This window comes from Pinus tabuliformis, chromosome 4_1, assembly GCF_031772625.1.
Source record: "Pinus tabuliformis cultivar Carrire ecotype Pingquan chromosome 4_1, CPIR1, whole genome shotgun sequence".
Classification (NCBI taxonomy): Eukaryota; Viridiplantae; Streptophyta; class Pinopsida; order Pinales; family Pinaceae; genus Pinus; species Pinus tabuliformis.
In genome coordinates this window covers 824,120,461-824,140,611 of record NC_142303.1, presented here as the reverse complement: position 1 = coordinate 824,140,611, position 20,151 = coordinate 824,120,461, and the positions used below count along the sequence as shown (strand labels likewise).

Sequence of the window (20,151 nt, the reverse complement as noted above, 5' to 3'; positions counted from 1 at the left end):
ATACACGAGCCAAAATACGTGAGCCAAAATGGTGACGCAAACACTTCAATCTTCGGTTTCCGCTACCGCTTCCGATTCTGATTTAGGCTCACCGCTTCCGCTTACTGTAACTTGATATGTTTCCGGCGTGAGATTCCCGTGTGGTGAAGACTGTGGAGACAGTCAATAGATTGACATTACCGTAACTTGATATATTTCGGGCGTGCAATTCCCGTGTGGCGAAGATCGAGTGGGCGTCGGGCGTGTAGACTGTGTTGCCACGTTCCCGTGTGGCAAAACAAATCCTCAGCTGAGACGTTAAATGAGGATTCCTTGCAGCGAACACTAATATGCACAGTGGCTAGGGTTCAAGTGCCACGATGAGACAACAAGACTTCAAACAAATAAACTGTTCAACCGACAAATAGACTGCTGCCCCCAGATTCTCAATGCCGGATTTTAATTTCAAAGCAATTTCACGATTCTGCCACAAAGTTAATTCCTCATAAAATGATAATGCAGGAGAAGAATCCCTTTCTGTATCGAGATTGACTACTGTAAGCGTTTATCACAGTGAGCAAAGCCGAGGCTAAGACTCAGTGAAGGCTACCTGGCTTACAGAGGGCTCTACCTTAGAAAGGAATGAAGGAACTCAAGAGATTAGGATACGAAGAGGATAGTTGATCAAGAGATCTACAGACCCTGAGAACAGATTCGAAATGAACTCCTGAATTTTTCAAACTATGAAAAATTATTTCGAAAAAAAATCCCTGTGCTCTGATACCATAAAAGAATATTAAATTAGAAATCAGCAAACAGCTCAATGATAATACAAAGATATTTACAATAATAGAAACATCAGGTTTCTATGTAGAATATGGAAACAAACAGTGTCATCTAAGAAACTGCTAAAAGAATAAAAATAGCAACAGCTAAAAGACTGAGCATTAAATACTAAATAGAAATATTCTAATATCTTGGAAGTCATGCTGATGATGATAGCTGGTCGGAACGGACACATCGATCAAGTGCCATCCCTTTTGCGAAAAAAAGGGGGTGTACTGCTATGGGTCGTTGGCATATAGTGTCCAACATAGCTTATGAATTTTAGTCTACAAAAAATAATATAAACAAATATGTAACTAGTTTTTGATTTGGTTAGTTTGTTAGAGGGCTACATGACAAAACAACTTGATGTCTTGTATATCATATTATAAAGTTTGCGTAAAATGTAGGGACACCAACCTATTAAGGCTGTAGGAACCACCCTATAGTTGCCTAAGCACTTTGAGACCGAAAGTCTAGGGGTGAAGAGGTATGAGGGTCAATCTTGAGGCTTTTGGGGCCTCCCCTTAACTTAAAAGGGTTTTGGATGAAACACTCCTGGTAAATTCACCCAAAAATTTCTAGATTTAGATTAATGCCTTGAATGTGGTTGGAAATCATGTAAAATTTACTCTAAGAAAAGAAAATGTAGAAATTAATTACAATAGAGTAAATGGAAGAGGTTTCTTGATAGCATAATCCACTTGGATGGCTGAAACCTCTTTTTTTGTTTGTAAATCCCATATATTACAGCAAAGAAATCTTTAGATTTGCAAGTCAAATCAACTAGATACAAGTGTAAAATATACTAGCAATGATACTTGTAGCTATCCTTGGTTAGATTTAAAAATTTGCCCAATTTTCGTCAAGGAAATGCTTGCTAACTAAAACCAACAAGCTAATTTATCCTAAACTAAGCACATAAAATAAAAAGTTTTAGACTTTAAAAAAAAGGAGGTGGTTGTTGGATTATACTCGTGCCTTACTTACCTCACCCTTGTTGGACTCTGGAGTGCGGAATAACACCTTCTTAGGTCGATATAACTTGAAATCTCAAGAGAATTGGCTAGGTCTTGAACATAAATTGCCGCCACTATTGTCTTAATCTCCTATATAATTTTTGAATTCCTTTAAGAGCTACCTCTCTCAAACTGACATTTCCAGTCTTTAGATCTTGTGTGTGATGAATTCAAGACCCGCCACAATTCGAAGCTCTCCTTTGCAATGGTTTGGTTGCTTGGATTGATCCACATGCAAAACAAATTGACAAAGTAGGGTTGCCCCCTAGTTTGTCCCTTAAACGTGACTATGTAGCCCTTCAATGGCAAGATCTGTTAACCTTAGAGCAATTTTACTTATTACCAAGAAAATTAAATAAAAACACCAAAAGCATATATCAAGAAAAAAATGAAAATAAAAATCGCTCCACACAATGTATTGAGAATGGACGAAAGTTTGCAAATAATGAACTCTTTCATTTTGATGACATCAATTTGAAATGACAACAACAACGATACAATGAGGGGAGGCTAGGATTTATAGAAAAAATTGTAACTACTAGAAAATGACTTGCTAATGGCTAGTTTTGATGACTCATCAAGAACATATTTTGCTGGTCATCCACAAGTTGGAGATTTTGTAAATAATTCGTAAATAGATAGTCAACTTGGTTTTTTTCCCTATTTGGTCCGTAAATCCCTTTGCCAATCACCTCGTATTGTCAACAATGAAGAATAGTTAAAAATGATAGCTTAATGTCCCACTAATTCATTCTTGAAAGAATTCGACTTGGTGAGAGGAAGAGTAAATTGTTTTCTAATGACCACTTTCGTGGTCCATTACTCAAATACTTGGTCCATGATGTCTCTAATGGCTAGTTAGACCCTCTAACATCTAGTTGACTTTTCCATTGACTAGTTTGAATACACCTTTTCTTTTACTCACTTAAACTTGACCACCCTTTTCTAGTTCCTAATGCCTTGATCAATTTGCCAATTTCACCACTTGGGTTTGTTGTAACTCATCCTGATTCGATTTGGGTCTTTCTTTGTTTGACCAAATTATGCCTTGCATTACCACATCATCACTACTTGGCACACCATCATGCCCCGTGTTGAATCTCTAACGCCTTTGTGAATTTTGAGAAACTGAGAAATCGATTTTGTTCCTCTCATTCTGTACACCAATTTTAACATATCACATTTCAAATTTTGATAAAATATGCCCCTGTTATGGCACTTGGAAATTTGTCCTGCCACATCATCATGCCCAAGTAGATTATCTCTAACACCCTTGAGGATTTTAAAAATTGAAACATTGCTTTTGTTCCACTTGTTGAGTGGACTAGTTTTGCCGTAATGAATGCATCATTCTGCCCAACACTGCCCTTGTTCTGCCACCTAGAAACTCGCTTGACTTGTTGATCAAGTTTGTTGAAGTTGTAACTAGTCACTGCCTCCTTTGGTTGGAAAACTGGAATGTGACACATAATCCTCTCATCAAATTGGATAATCTGAGACCATGTTGACTTTTTGCCCATTATAACCTCTTTGCATCGAGAAACACGAATTGCCTCGAAAAACGTAAAAAGTTGTGAAATGACATTGCCATGTCTTGAGACCTGTCTAAGGAATATTGAACCAAATCCAAGGCCATTTACAGACTCTATAGACCATAACCATGTGGAATGACATAGGCGCACCTTGACGTGGGCTAGATTGGTCCACACACTGGTGATCACCCTACAAATGCAAGCTCCCATAAAACCATGAGTCCTCAAGAGAGTTCACCTAAGGGCCTTTGATCTTGTATGAGACGAGAGTAGCCTGAAGTGATACTTCAAGAGACCAACCATGGGCTGACCAAGACAACAAGATACAAAATCAAAAGACATAAGTCTAGGATACCTAATATAGGGTCTCACATGGTTTTTGCATCGCATTTGAATTGTGAACTTGGGTTTACAATGGAGGTGTTAAATGCTGCAAAGTGTTCCTATGTATCCTTGCTGACATGAGGGGTAATAGGACCTTCATACCTCTTTCCCAAGAGACAATCCCAAGTTTGTATTTTCTTCCTAGTCAACAACCAAAGGATGGATGATAGTTTGGGCTAGAGGTTAGGATCCCAAACCTTGCCTTAGATGTCTTATTTATCCATGGTGTGTGTCCCTATAGCTAAGCTATAGGCTTGTTATACATTGAAGTCGCCATCTCCCTGCTGACCCCACCTTAGGATGTCTTGTCCCTCTCGAAATTTTATTTGCCTTAGTTTAACCTGGGTTTCCATCTCTTCCCTTACCTTTGGCATCCATACCATTGACCAGGATGAACATTGCATCCACTTCCTTGCTGCTATAAGAAGTGTCTGAGAAGGTTCCTTCTAGGAGTGCACCTTTGTGCACCTTCCCTGAGTCAGGGTGGCTTTAATATGTTGAAAGAGGTTAATGCTACCCAAATAGGTTTTTGCCCTCTTGCATCCTCCCAAAAGAGTGTTGGCTGTCCATTGAACACATCTCAAAAATAGTGCCTTTGAACCAGACCTCTGTTGTTCTACACATTATTTCTGAGAAGGTTTCTTCTAGGAGTGCACCTTTGTGCACCCTCCCTGAGTCAGGGTGGCTTTAATATGTTGAAAGAGGTTAATGCTACCCAAATAGGTTTCTGCTCTCATGCATCCTCCCAGAAGAGTGTTGGCTGTCCATTGAACACATCTCAGAAATAATGCCTTTGAACCAGACCTCTGTTGTTCCACACATTATTACAGATTAGTGAACCTGAACACTCACCTTCCATATGAATTAAATTGTGGGTGGGTATATTAGGGGCATGCTTGGCTGTCTAGACGCTTGCCCAGAGTTCAGTTGGTGACTTCAACCAATGCAACCAAGCTTTGGCAACGAGAACCTTTCCCATAAGCAGGTCCCTGATACCCAAACCTACAGCCTCCTTCGGGGTACAAATATTATGGTAAGCCACCAAGGCCCAGTTTCTTTCTTAGTTTGGACCTCCCTAGAGGAAAGTTCATTGAAGATTGTGAGTTCTTTTAATGATACTTATAGAGGCTGCCAAAATAGAGAGTAGATAAAGGGGAATTGAGTGAGGGACTGGTTTGATTAACAAGATTTGTCCAGGCAAAGTCAGAAACCTGAATGTCCAACTAGAGAGCTTGAAAGTTAGAACCCTGAATGTCCAGCTAGAGAACCTGATTGGAAGGAAGGTTATCCTTTCAAAAACCCAGGACTTGGGAAAATGCGTTGTTGAATTGATAGGGGAGTGTTAAAGAAGAAGATTTGGGATATCGATTGGTTGATTAGGGCGCCCAAAGCATTCTTGAACAAGTCGAGAATAGATTTTAAGGCACATGCTTATTTGACTATGGGAAGACCTAGGAGGAGGGTTTCATCGACAAATTCGAGATGCAAATGATGATCAGTAGCAGGATGGATGGACATCCCTTTGATTCTGCCCTCAATTAGGTTTTTTTTGATAATCACCCTTAGACCTTTTTCCATTATGATGTAGAGCAAAGAAGAAAAGGGTTCTTCTTGGTGGATACCTATGGGTGGATTGAAGGTTGAAGAAGGGTAATTGTTTAGGATAGAAAAGAAAGCAAAGGAAATTAGATTACCAATCCAATGAACCTACACAGTACAGAAGTCAACAAAAACCAAAGGCCCGTGGCAGGGTTGTGGGGGAGCGTCCCCCTTCCCCCATTGAGGCCGTTCTTGAAGCGCGCTCCAGGTGGGAACGCATTGGGAGTGATCCTGGGAGTGCACTCCCTAAAAAGATTCTCTCTCCCTACCAATTTAGGAGTGATAGAGGGAGCTATTTAAGATTGGAAACAAGAATTTGGCCCTAGTGTTGATATGTAGTTCATGATAATGCTAAATTCTTAAAATAAAAGTGACATTCTCCTTTATCTTTCATTTTCATACTTTTACTTAAATTTTTAACACTACCATGACTCAGGATGTTTGAGAGTGGTTTCGACCTCATTGGATTTCATATGCAAAAAGTAGAATTTTAGATCTCTCTGAAAATCCAGCAGACTTGTCATTTTTTCAGGATTGGGGGGATTGTAATGTTTCCATTGGATTTTTTCATGTACTAGTGTATGGAACTTGTATTTAATCAAGAGTACCAAGCCCTCTATGCAGGGGAAACTCCCAATAATCAAGAGCACCTAGGGTACTAGGGTATGGGGCTTGTATTTAATCAGGAGCACTAAGGTTGTTCAACTATGCAGGAGGAGACTCCCAATAAAGCATGAGACAAGAAATTAGAAATTTCTCATGGCAAGAGGGTCAAGTAGTAGATAATAGATTTACTTGTCTTTTTTAGTTTCTAGTACTTTTTATAACTATTGTCTCTTTCATATTTATTATGGTATTTTTTGTAAACAATATATGACAATTTAAGTTTGAAGTTTGAAGTTGGCATTTATAACTCATTGGTAATGAATTATGAATATGATGCTTCGTAAAAGTTGAAAGTTCAAACATTTCATTTCATGTTAGATATTCTTTGTTATTGTTTGGTTACTTGGTAATGGTAATGGTTACAAGTACAAGCTACAAGTTTTGTGATCAATAATGATAAATATTATATATTGAATTTTGAAAGCTTCAAACTTTAATATTGATGAATCATGAGACTCACGTTGAAGGAAGTGTAACTAGATTCGGTCTTCATAATGACGCGATCTTTGTAAATGATGAAATAAAAAGAATAAAATTATTTTTGTATGCCTTGCTGCATGGGTTTCATGAGCAAGAGGTTTATTTATTTGCTAGTGGCTCCCATTGAGAGCCGTAGGATTTATTATTAAGTCAAAGAGTCAATGTCATGTATGAAGAAACTCTTCTTGAGCCTAAGTGTAATATATACAAGTCTATAGAAAAGTCTAGAAGCCCTCCAAAGACAAACACAATCCATCTTGAAGCAGTCGGCCTCCAAATAAGTTAAAACACAGTCATGTCGGGTCATATAAAGAGACACAATGGTTCACTGTCTTGTCAGCTTAATATGTGGGTCAAACCACTATATATATATGTGGCTAGGGTCACCACAGAAAACACAGAACTTAGATTCTCTCTGATTTTCAGATGGGTATAGGAAGTATAGGAGGACAGTTATAGGAAGAATTTCGGATGTCATTTTCAGAGGTCTGTCCACAAGCTCAGAAACTTCGGATGGGTACAGTAGGGTACAATCTCGGATACCTTTGCAATTTTCGTGGATAATTACTGTGAGAAAATTACAGTCTCATCCTCCTTGGTGGTGACAACCTCAATGTATCTATCATGATGATCTCAGTGCAAGGAAAACAATCATTGTCTCGGTGTATTGTAATGATAAAGATCTCAGTACTGATCATTATATTTGTGATGAAGAAGATGGATATGATACACTCTCTAGACACTGATCTCTGTCTTGGCATAATTGTGATCCCACGGTAATATACTCTCTGCATACTAGACAAGGTCATGATGAAGATCTCGATGCATTGATGAAGTCATGGAATCAAGGTCATAATGAAGATCTCAATGAAGACAAGAGACCTTGTTGACATGGTAATGATCTCAGTGATAGTGCGATAATTATCTAGGTGAAGGTACATGGTGCAACTGTAATGACTTTTGTGGTGCAATAATGATGACCTCGGTGAAGCAACAATGATGATGATGAACTCAACAGTGACAAAGAAGAGGATTGGTGTCTTGGTCTTGGAGTAGCCTAATAGGTCAAGGTTCATGTTCTTGGTATTCGTCAATTGGAATCTCTATAAGAAGAATTCTGTGTGGGTTTTCCTCTTAAAGAGTGAGAAGTTTTGGCCCTGGCAGAAAGCCAACATCTTGTGTTCTTGTCTCTTTGTTTTGGTAACTATTTGATGAATATAAGAAGACACACTCTAATAATAACAAGTGGAGATTGTGCTAAGAAGAAAAAGTTAAAAATACCTCACAAATAGTTATCATGACTAGAAGAATCTCATTAACTCTAATTGCCCTAGATTTTTCAATAACTCGATATGTTGTATGTTAATAACTTGTGGACATGGTTGATGAAGATTATAACTTCTAAACGATTGATGTTATATTGTTCAATCCATGTTTTTATGCCTTTTATATCTAATTCATCATTCTACATGCTTTTGTTGACATATATGCATCAAAATATATAAAAATATATATTATATAAAAATTCGCTCCCAAATCGACAACTTTTGAAAATGTCGCTCCCCGCTCCCGCTTCCGCTCCCGCTCCCAAGTAACCTTGGCTTGTAGCATTTGATGGGTAAAGGATCAATTAAGATGATCATACACTTTAGACATACCAACTTGATCAAGCATCCCTGGTTTCTTACTTGACATTGAAGAATGGATGGATTCGTTGGGAAGGATGATTCCATCGAGAGTTTGTCTGCCTCTACAAAGTCTCCCCGTTCGTGATATATGATCTTGTTAAGAATGTCCCTTAGCTGGTTAGCTACCACTTTTGTAATAGCTTTATAAATGACATTACATAAGGAAATTGCATTGAACTTTCTGTTGTATTTGCCTCTTGGATTTTGCGGACTAGTGTGGGGATTATCGACCTATGTAACAAGCCTTCAGGGTCAGATTGAGTCTTGGACAAAGGCTCGGTTTGAGATCTAGAACTTAGGGCTTCAACTCTCTTCAAAACCTCACTTACACTAGCAGAACTTCAGTCTCTTTTGGTCAAAGACATTGTTGACTCTTTTTGTTAGGATATTCCGACACATAGGAAATAATTAAGTATAACTTGGTCTAGTGTATTGTTAGGTAAAGTGTGTTTCTTTAGTATGCACTCTTTGTAACTTACAATCTGACGGTCGCGATATGTTCTAGACATGAAGTGATCCGATGGTTCATTCTCTCCTCGGTATTATTGATACTTGATCCGTGGCTTAACACCCGATTGGTCCATGATCTCTATTTAAAGAGCATAGAGGGTAATTTGTCTGGGGAACGTTCATGAGAGAAGCTTATGTAAATTTTGTTTCTTTTACATTAATAAATTGCTTGAAGTGGCAGCGTTGGCTTAGGCCGTGGATTGTTTCCATCTTTGAGGGTTTTACCTACGTCAAGAATACTGGTGTACTGATTTGTGATCTGTTTGTGAGCTATGTCCTTTGGTGTTCTACCTAAGGAACTTACCTTGTAATTTCTACATGGTATTAGAGCTATTCGAGGGCCGCATTCGTTGGTGATCCAAATCTGAGGTCGGTACAACTGCATCCGATTGTCGTTTCCTAGATCTATTGTTTATGACCACTTCCAGGCCGAGAGCACTGCTCTATTGTGTAAGAGCATCTGTTCCAGTGAGGAACCCCTTTCGTTTCATGTGAAAAGGTTTCTGGTAGCCCTAGCTATGTCATTTTTTAAGATCTTGAGGTATACAGTCTTTATTTGTAGTTGTAGTTATTTATCTCTCTGTTTATTTCAGTTTTTAGCCCTCTATAATTTTTTAATTATTATTACCAGATCTATTCCTTTCATTTATGCGTATGCTCTTTACCCCGCGACTCTATACGATCTGGGCAAACCAGAAACAAAAAGAAATGATTTTTCTCATGCGTATGCTCTTTTCCGCTGCCCCTGGTGTGATATCGGAAAATCAGAAACATTGAGGAAAATATCTAGTTTTCGGCCAAATCTAACTTTAAGCCGTAAGGCTTGGATACTTTTTCTTGTTCGTTTGGTTTGTGTAGTTTTTGTTTTGTTTTGTAGGAAAAAAGGGGGTTTTCAAGTAAGCACGCACCCCAAAGCTTCAGTGAGGCAAAAAAAAAAAACTCACCCTTCTTTCCAAAAATTGCTAACCTTTTAAACTAGCTCACTTGGTCTAAAGTTACTTTATGAGAATAGAGGTCTTGGCTTCAAGTCTTTCCTTTTGTTGAGTTACTTTTTCAAAAAGCACATGTAATTTATGTTTTAAAGTTACTTTATGTAAAAGTGTTCTCACCCATCATAAAAAGTCAGTCACTTATAATTCTAAAGTCACTTTATCTCGTTACAATTTAGTGGATAGTTCATAAAGTACCATTGTAAAAGTTACTTCCACTTGTTTATTAAAGTGGGTCACATAAAGTAATCATTTTTTTTAAGTGAGCTAATTAGATTAAGCGTGGAAAGGGGGGTATTTGTTTTTAATATAACATTATCGTCAACTTCCAAACATTCACGTGGTTCGTTGACACCTTCAACAACTTTCCTTCAAAAAGCAAAAACTTCTTCATCCGGAAGCCGTTTTTAGAGCTGTTTTTTCTGAATTGGCCTAATTTTTCGAGATCTTTCCATTGGAACACTTAGTTTCAGCATATACAACTTCAGTTTATTTTAAAATGGAAAGTCCATGCCTAGTTATTATTGACAGCACCAACTACTTCCAATGGCTATCCTACATGGTGGATTTACTTAGAAGTAAAGGTCTTTATAGAATAGCCTCAGGCCAAGAGTCTAAACCTCAAGATGAAGATAAGCAAGCCAAATGGGAAAATAATCAAGATCAAGCACGTGGGTTGATAGGGATGTCTATTTCTCTAGACCTTAGATTCCATATCGCAGAAATTGATACCCCCGATGAAGCAATGAAAAAACTCAATAAAGTTTTTGGAATTAAAAATGAAATTAGAGCCCATCAACTCAAAAATGAGTTGCTTATGTTGGACCCCAATAATTTTTCTTTCGTTGAAGATTTTTTATCCAAGTTCAAGACCCTTAGACTTCTCTTGGAAGGTTTAAAGGTTAATAAAGAAGATGGTAGCCTTATCTATTCCATTCTTACTAAGCTAGGACCAGCCTACTTTGTGTTTGTTTCCACCTTCCATTCTACTAGATAAGCCTTTATTTCTCAAGGACAAGACTACAAGTCCCATTTTTTTGATGCCTTTTGTGATTCTTTAATAAGAGAACAAGAAAAACTCTTACATCTTGGTCTTTTTAACACTAAAAACTATTTTAAGAAAGCCTTAGCAACAACCAAGCTCAAAGAATCCTAAGAAGCAACATCCTAAAAGAATGGTCCTAAACCAAACAAGGGTCCTAAGCCATTTCGGTCTCAAAATGAAAAATCAACTCAACAAAATGATAAGGCAACTAAAATCAAAGGGAAGAAGACTGATAGACATTGCAACTTTTGTAATCGTGATGGCCACTTAGAATCCAAATACTTTAAGAAGATGGAAGTCTTGGAAGCAACAATGAAGAAGCATAACATCCATTTGTAGCAGTCTTGAACTTCAACTTCATCTTCAGGAATAACACTTTCTACATGTGGTTTTCAAGCATCTTGGTTTGGTCATGCACTAAATGTATCTTCTTATTCTCATTCTCATGAGTGGCTCATTGATTCTGGAGCTTCTTATCACATGGCCAAAAACAAAGTCACGTTTTCTTCTTTAAATGATTATAACACCAAAAATATATATGTTGGTGATGATAGATCTCTTAGTGTTGTAGGGACTAGGAACTATTCATCTAGCCAATGGTCAATTTAATGATGTATTATGTGTTCCTACCTTATCCTGCAACTTTCTATTTGTATATCAAATAAATCATTCAGGTGACGGTAAAACGTTGAATTTTCACCTCATGATGTTGTAATTAAGGACCTAAGAGATCCTAGACAGATTTTAGCTATTGGCATTGCTGATGATTCTACAAGGTTGTATAAGTTTAACAACTTTGGGTCTTCAACTCTTCCCTCAGTATTTGTTGCTCATAATGATGAAGTGAGCAAACTTCAGCATGAGCGATTTGGTCACTTAAACTATCGCTCCCTTTAAAATCTATGTAAAGAAAATATGGTGATAGGTCTTCCTATGGTATCTTGCAGAGATGGTGTTTGTTCTGGATGTGTACTCGGAAAACATCGTCGGGATAGTTTTGAAAAACTTGCCTTTTGGCACGCCTCAACCCCTTTATAGCTTGTGCATAGTGATTTATGTGGTCCACTTCTAGTTGTTTCATTCTTTGGCTACAAGTATTTCTTAACTATCATTGATGATTTCTCCGGTCGCATTTGGGTATACTTCTTAAAACTCAAGAGTGAAGTCTTTAACATGTTCTTGGCCTTTAAGGGCTTTGTTGAGAAACAATCTGGACATCAAATTCTTAAGCTAAGATCTGATAATGGCGGAGAATATGTTAACAACAAATTCATCAACTTTTGCACTGAGCATCGAATTCAATTGCAACATACTGTTCCATATACTCCATAGCAAAATGGTGTAGCTGAAAGGAAGAATCTCACCTTAAAGGAAATGCCTAATTGTATGCTTCAATCTAAAGGACTTAGTCTTAATTTTTGGGCAGAAGTAATTAACTGTGCAAATTACATAGTAAATCGCACTCCTACTAAGGTTTTAAAAAATATCACTCCAGAAGAAGCATGGAACTCAATTAAACTAGATGTAAGTCACTTTTGTGTTTTTGGAAGTGAAGCATGGGCCCATATTCTAGATGAGAAACATAAAGCCTTAGAACCTAAGAGTGAAAAATGTATTTTTATTGGATATTCTGAAGATGTCAAAGGATATAGACTTCTTCAACCTAAATCCAAAGATGTTATCATTAGAAGAGATGTAAAGTTTTCTGAAAATATATCGGCCTACGAGCCTAGTTTGGCGGATGTGCCACCTCTCGCTATCCCTTCTACTTTTGAAAATAGTCCTGCTTCAGATGATGACAACAAGGATGACAATACTCCCCCACCTTCTCGGGATCCTCCTTCAGCTCCTCAGCTTCCAAAATGGGTTCGCGCTACTCAGGATGTAGCAGGTGCTCTTGTAGGTGATCCTACAGATCAACGTTGTACTCGTTCTCAGTTCGATAGAGCCACTTGTTTACTGGGTCAAGTTTCAGCGAATTATGATCCTGACACCTTTGTAGAAGCTTCAGGCCATCCAGATTGGGACGCAATTATGAAGGAAGAATATTGTTCATTATTGGCAAATGATACACGAGACCTTGTTCCTCTTCCAAAGGGACGAAAACTTGTTAGATGCAAATGGGTTTACAGAACCAAGCTTGGACTAGATGGAAAAGTTGATAAACATAAAGCTCGTCTTGTTGCTAAGGGTTTTTCACAAGTTGAAGGCATTGACAATATTGAAGCCTTCTCCCCTGTTGCCAAATTTAACTCTATCAGCCTTGTTCTTTCCCTTGCTGTTTCTTTCAAATGGGAAGTCCATCAGATGGATGTTAAATCCGCCTTCTTGCATGGGGACTTGCATGAAGAAATATATATGGAACAACCTCCTGTCTTTTTACAAAAAGACTCTAGCCTTGTATGTCGGCTTAAGAATCCCTTTATGGTCTCAAGCAAGCCCCTCGGGCATGGTATTCCAAAATGGATAGCTTTCTTTTAGATACTGGCTTTTCTAAGTGTCGTTTTGACAATACTGTCTACACCAAGAAAGTGGGTAAGTCCCTTATCATTCTTGTTCTTTATGTTGATGATCTTATCCTTACTAGTAGTGATCCCAACCTTATAAACCATGTGAAGTCTAGCCTTAAGAAGCAGTTTGAAATGACAGACTTAGGACACTTGCATTATTTTCTTGGTCTTCAAGTCTTCAAACCAAAGGAGGTATTTCCCTTTCCCAGTCCAAGTATACCTGTGATCTTCTACGTCACTTTCACATGGAAGATTGTAAGCCAACCCCTTCTCCCTTTCAGTCTGGAGTCAAACTTTTAGTCACTTGTACTTCCCTTAAAGTTGATGCTACCTTATACTGTCAACTTGTTGGAAAACTTTTGTATCTGACCCATACCTTTCCTGACCTTTCCTTTGTTGTTGGCCTTGTTGTTCGATTTATGCAAAAACGACATGAAAGTCATTGGAAAGCAGCTAAAAGAATACTTCCTTATGTTCGAGGTACTGTTCAGTTTGGGATTCATTATAGTGCAGAAGCATCTCCTCTATTGGTTGGTTTCACTGATTCTGATTGGGCTAGTGACCCTGATGATTGGAAGTATATTGCAGGTTATGTCTTCACACTTGGTTCATGACCTATTACATGGGCTTGCAAGAAACAAAGTGCCATTTCTCTTTCTTTAGAAGAAGCAAAGTGTCGTGGCGCTGTTGAAGCTAGTAAGGAAGCCTTGTGGCTTCGTCAGATCCTGTCAGAGTTTGGTTTTCAGCAGCAGCGTCCGACTACACTTGGTGTGATAATCAAAGTGCCATTCAACTATGCAACAATCCAGTCCAACATTAGCGCAACAAACACATTGAACTACACATGCACTTCATCAGAAAGTTCATTCATGACCATGTTCTTGAAGTGCAATATTGTTCAACCGATGATCAAGTTGCAGACATCTTTACAAAGGCTCTCACAGAGGCGAAGTTTACTAAACTTCGATTTATGGTTGGAGTTCAGGAAGTTGTCACTAAGGGGGGATAGGCTCTAATGCCTCCTTCCTTCTCCTATTGTGTCATCTTTGTACATCCTTCAATCCTATCCCAAGTTGTTCTTAAGGGAGGATGTTAGGATATTCCGACACATAGGAAATAATTAAGTATAACTTGGTCTAGTGTATAGTTAGGTAAAGTGTGTTTCTTTAGTATGTACTTTTTGTAACTTACAATCCAACGGTCACGATATGTTCTAAACATGAAGTGATCCGACAGTTCGTTCTCTCCTCGGTATTACTGACATTTGGTCCGTGGCTTAACACCCAATTGGTCCACGATCTCTATTTAAAGAGCATGGAGGGTCATTTGTCTGGTGACCATTCATGAGAGAAACTTATGTAAATTTTATTTCTTTTACATTAATAAATTGCCTGAAGTGGCCACATTGGCTCAAGCCGTGGATTGTTTCCCTCTTTGAGTGTTTTGACCATGTCAAGAATACTGGTGTACTGATCTGTGATCTGTTTGTGAGCGGTGTCCTTTGTTGTTCTATCTAAAGAACTTACCCTGTACTCTTCTAGCTGATCCAGAGTCACAGTTCTAGAACAAAGCTGTTCTTATACCATAGCTCTGATACCATGTTGATTTTTCATAGGTCTTCTAAACTGATAATTATTTCTTAATTTAATCTTTCTTTCATTCATGTTCATCATAAAGTAATTACACATAAAATCTTTAACAGTAGAACAGTAGAATCATAAAGAGCCAACCAAACAAGAGACACAGGCATTTACCCTGGGAAAATCCACAGGGCGGAAAACCCAACACCCTTTTCTTTATAGAAATAGTTAAGTTCAACAGAGATACATCTAACCTTTTCAGTCAAAGACAAGGTCAAACTGACAATGACTAAACCCTAGTCCGACCTGGATAAACAGAGATGTGTGACCTCAGAATTTTAGGCAATTCTCTCACAGAAGTATTTCAGCCTTCCTTAGAAATATATAGGTCTGTTTAAGGAGAATTTCATCTGCCCCATACAATGTTGGTCTGCTGCTCAATCCAATCTGCTCTGAAGATATTTTTGGTCTCCTTAATCAATCTGCCTCAGAAAATAACCTTTATTCTGTCCATAAGCTCGATCTGCTCCAAAAGACTTCTCCTTTAAAGAAACTCGGCTTCCTTCTTTCATGTGTATAAACAGAAGATATGTTCATGTGTGATCTGAATTGATGATGTGAGGAGGAAGTGGTGTAGCATATAAATACTAAATAGTAATTCTGGAAACTGGAGGCTGAATGGGTGTGACTATAGGGGCAGGCCGACCTGACTTCTTGGAGGGCCAACTTTATGTTTTGGAGCTAAAACTTAAATATTTGAAATTCAAAATTTTGAAGCCGACATGAAGAACATGTTTTATATATTCAAGGGCCGAAAATATTGATTATGAAGACCGATCATAGCTACAAAATTCAGCAAAACCAAGACAGGAGTTTACGTTGCTCTTAAGCTTCCAATCTTGATAATTATGCAATCTGCCTTCGACCCAGTCTTTATTCTGCCTTTGATAATTGTTGGTTTTAGATGATTATTTTGTCAATTTAGTTGTCTGAAAAATTATAATTTGCTTTCATTGCCTTATTATGACCAGGGTACACAGTATGACAGACAAGATTGCACAGTTTACAGATATCCGCAGTTGCCTTGTTGTTGGGGGTCTGTCAACCAAGGTATGTTTGCCATGGTTAAAGTTAGTGTTCCTTTTTTCATTTTCTTTCTCTTTTTCCTTAACATTATTATTCTTTCAGATGCCACAGTTTCAATTTTTTTTTGGTGATCTATATGTACGTGGACCAAATTTGATAATGTTAATAATTGATGAGAATTCTGTTTTTAACTTTTTATATACTGCTATAATACTTTGGTACATTGGTACTTAGTATTTCACAAAACATAATTCTGTCTTTATCTCTACTTCATGCGATGTGCATGTCCATATCTGCTTTCTGACGTGATGTCCTTTGTTGTAATTTAAAAAAAAATGATTTCTGACATTTTCGCATTCACAATTTTGTGTGCAAATAGATCCTAATACTTCACTAAAGTTCAAACAATGCTGTTACAAGTTTCAATTTCAATTTATTTGCCTAAGTAATCTTTAGCTTCTTCTTTAACTTGATGTGAGGTGCATGTCAATATCTCGTTCTGAATTGATGTCCTTTGCTATGATTTTAAAAATCAACGATTCCATCATCCTCACATTCAGAAATTTGTGTGCAACTTGGGTACACATGCATAGCCAAGTCCAAACATTGTTGGCAGAAGTTTCGTTCTCACTTTATTTGCCTATGGGATCTAAAGAAATTATTTCAAATTTGGGTTATGGGTGAATGATTGTTCCTTTGCTGGTTGTAGCCTTTTATTTTTTTTTAAAGATACTCATATTGGGCTGATAATAACCTAGCAAACTTTCTTTTATATTTCTTGTTAATTTCATGTATACTAGAGTGGAATCTAATGAGATCGATTTCATTCTGACTTCTATTAGTTGCTTTACTGTTTCAGGCACAGGAATCAGCATTAAGGTCCCGGCCTGATATTGTTGTAGCAACGCCAGGGAGGATGATAGATCATTTGCACAACGCACAGTCAGTTGGATTGGAAGAACTTGCAGTATTGATTCTTGACGAGGCTGACCGTCTTCTGGAGCTTGGTTTTAGCAGTGAAGTTCAAGAGCTGGTAATGAGTTAAATGATATTTACTGAAATGTAGCATTTTTTGGTTGCAATAGGATCCGCTTTCTTAATCACTGCTATAAGAATTTCATAGGTTCTAGTCATCTCTATAGTATCCACATCAAAGGATGGGTATTTGCAGATTGTTTATATGTACTCATTCAATTTTTATGTCTTCGTATCACTTCTTTATTTACACTTTGTAATTTAAGGTGCAAATATGTGTTTTTTGATGAGGTCAGTTTAAACCAATTTTTGGTTTACTTTTTGCGAGAATGGGTATGTATGCAATTGTCTGCCAAAGGAAATTTTCTGATTGAGGATGTGAAAGATATAGATGCGTTATCTTACTTTGAATTTATTGCAGTTGTAGTACCTTTAGGGAAGAGGATATAGGACTCTACTTTATATACCCTTTTGCTTGTATTTTCAGCTTTTTGGTAAATATTCTCTGGTTAATATGAGACATATTTTTCAAAATAGATTAATCTTTTTTTAGGTGCATTGATATGCTCCCACTTCTGTGCTGTATCTTCAACTAATCCTGTTTTTGAATCATATTTGACATTTACACCCTCAATATGGACCTCAAAATTCTTCAAATGTTTTCTGATGACCTTGTATCTTTTCATCATTCTCCTTCAAACACTGAAACATGATACCAATCATCAATTGATTTTGTTCTTCAATTCTTGTTTGCATTATTGATTTGACTTAATTCATATTTAAGGATTCATCACCCTTCTTACAAATTTCTCGTTCTTCTCTTTTCACAGCCTCTTCGTTGATGATCTTTGATTTTGCCTCCTGTAAGCACCTTTTGGCATTCTTGGCATGATTCTGATAGTCTTGATTATGATTGTGCAACCTTTTGAGTTCATGTTTTTTTCCCTTGAATCATCTTTTTCTTCTTATCCGTTGCTCATCCCTTGCTTTAAAGTTCATGACCTCCTAAATAAGTGCTTTATTAAGAGGTTGCAACTTGAAAAATTGATCATCTTTTTGCACTAGTTCCTTTTTAGCCGCCATCAATCCATCCATCCTTGGTTTCTGCATATTTATCGGATATTCCTTATGAAGAGCATCCCTTTAATTTGATTTCCTTCCTTTATCCATTTATTGGGGTAGACATTTTTCAAATTCCTCCCAGGTTTAGTAGAATGTCGTGTCTATATCAATACTCCACCATTGATGAGCTTCATCCTTCAAGTATAAATAGATTAAAGCCTTGTTCCAATGATGGTATCTGGTTATGTTGAAGAAAGTGTAACTAGGTTCGGTCTTCATGACATTGTAATTATGATTTTTGTAAAATGAATTTATTATTCCTTGCTGCATGGGTTTCATGAGCAAGAGGTTTATTTATTTAGTGGCTCCCATTGAGAGCCTTAGGATGTCAAAGAGTCAATGTCATGTATAGAAAAGTCTAAACAACCCTCCAAGACAAGCACAATCCTCCAAGACAAGCACAAGAAGAAGTCTGCAATCAAAACGATGAAAAGAACAGTCAAGTCGGCCAACAAAACAACATAAATAATAGTCATGTCGGCTCAAATGAAGTGACACAACAGTTCACACTCATGTCGGCTTATTTATGGAGGCATAACCACTATAAATACCCCACTGAACTTCGCAGAAAGTACAGGAAAAATCTCGGACTAGTCTGCAACTTCGGATGGGTACAGGAAGTGCAGGAGGACAAAATCTCGGTGATAGTTACAGTGATAACTTTGGACATCTCCCTGAAATCTCGGACAAGTAACTTAGTGCAGGAACCTCGGATGAAGACAGAGTTACAGTATTTCGGTTGGAGAAGGACTCTAAGGTTCTCAGATGGGTATTACAGAGGTATATACTATCTCACAGTCTCGGCATAAGTATAAGAAGGATCTCAATACTCTGTCTCAGCATATATATACTATAAACACAGTCACAGTGATTACTGTCTCACAGTCTTAGTGTATTCATGAAGAAGAGGATCTCAGTGATCATACAGTCTTGGCATATCTTCTAGATACAATCATGATCCCAGTCACAATCATGGTCTAGAAAGATCTTGGTGGTAGTGCAACAAGGTGCAATAATGATGTAACAATAATAATGATGTTGTAGAGATGACTTCGGTGAGAAGGCTGCAATGATCTAAGTGAAACAATGATGAAGCAGTAGTGATGATGATCTCAACAGCAACGAAGAAGAGGATTGATGTCTTGGTCTTGGAGTGGCATAGTAGTTCAAGGGTCATGGTCTTGGTATTCGTCAATTGGAATCTCTATAAGAAGAATTTTGTGTGGGTTTTCCTCTCCAAGAGGGAGAGGTTTTGGCCCTGGCAGAATGCCAACATCTTGTGTTCTTGTCTCTTTGTTTTGGTAGCTATTTGATGAACTAAAGAAGACACACTCTAATAATAATAAGTGAAGATCGAAATAAGAAGAAAATTGAAAAACACCTCACAAATAGTTATCATGCTAAGAAGAATCTCATTAATTACACTAGCCCTAGATTCTTCAACAGGTTACACCTTCATATCCCGAAAATATTGATAATCCCTATAGTTTTTGCTCACACACTTGGCTCCTAGTAGAAACCTCCTAATTTGAACTCTACTAGCTTCCTTATAGTTAGCATAGATCATCCAGAATATTTAACCAATATGTTCTCCTATCTTTTATCTTTCCAGTGTCTTTTGAATCAGCTAAATTGGACTTTCTATTAAAAACCTGTGACAATTTTGACATACCTTTGTAAACCCTTCAATAGGGACTGCTCTGCAAATTGAACTTTGTTCCAAATTCAAAATTTCAACTGGGTACACAACCAGTTCCAAATCCCTGGAGCCTTGCCTTGTGGGTGTGCAACAATTTCTGACCCTACACTTCTACAATATTTGAAGCATCCATGGAATCTCGACGACAACTTCTTTGCTGTCTACACCTAACCTTGCAAGATGTGTTTGTATTGTTGAGAAATCTAGGGGAAACTAGATTAGGTGATTTCTCTTATTTGATAACTGCTTGTGATGTATTTTTACTTAATTTGGTTAACTTCTTCTTTCACTTGATTATTACTAGTATTCTCTTCATCAAACAACTACGAAACCATAAAGAACAATGAGACAAAGGACACAAGATATAGGCAATCAGTCAGGGCCAAAACCTCTCCAACTGAGAGGAAAACCCACACGAATTTTTTTCTTCTTATAGAACTTCAATTGACAAATTCCAAGACCT

The 20,151-nt window shown here is 37.5% G+C and overlaps 1 protein-coding gene across 1 annotated transcript in view; it reads left to right on the top strand.

Annotated features, from left to right (window-relative positions):
• LOC149178772 (DEA(D/H)-box RNA helicase family protein) overlaps window positions 1–20,151 on the top strand; it is a 288,841-nt gene that overhangs the window by 62,486 nt on the left and 206,204 nt on the right. Inside the window, exons 5-6 of the mRNA XM_089420426.1 lie at window positions 15,838–15,916; window positions 16,752–16,925. Of these exons, the coding sequence (XP_089276552.1) occupies window positions 15,838–15,916; window positions 16,752–16,925 (253 nt within the window). The remainder of the gene's footprint in view (window positions 1–15,837; window positions 15,917–16,751; window positions 16,926–20,151) is intronic.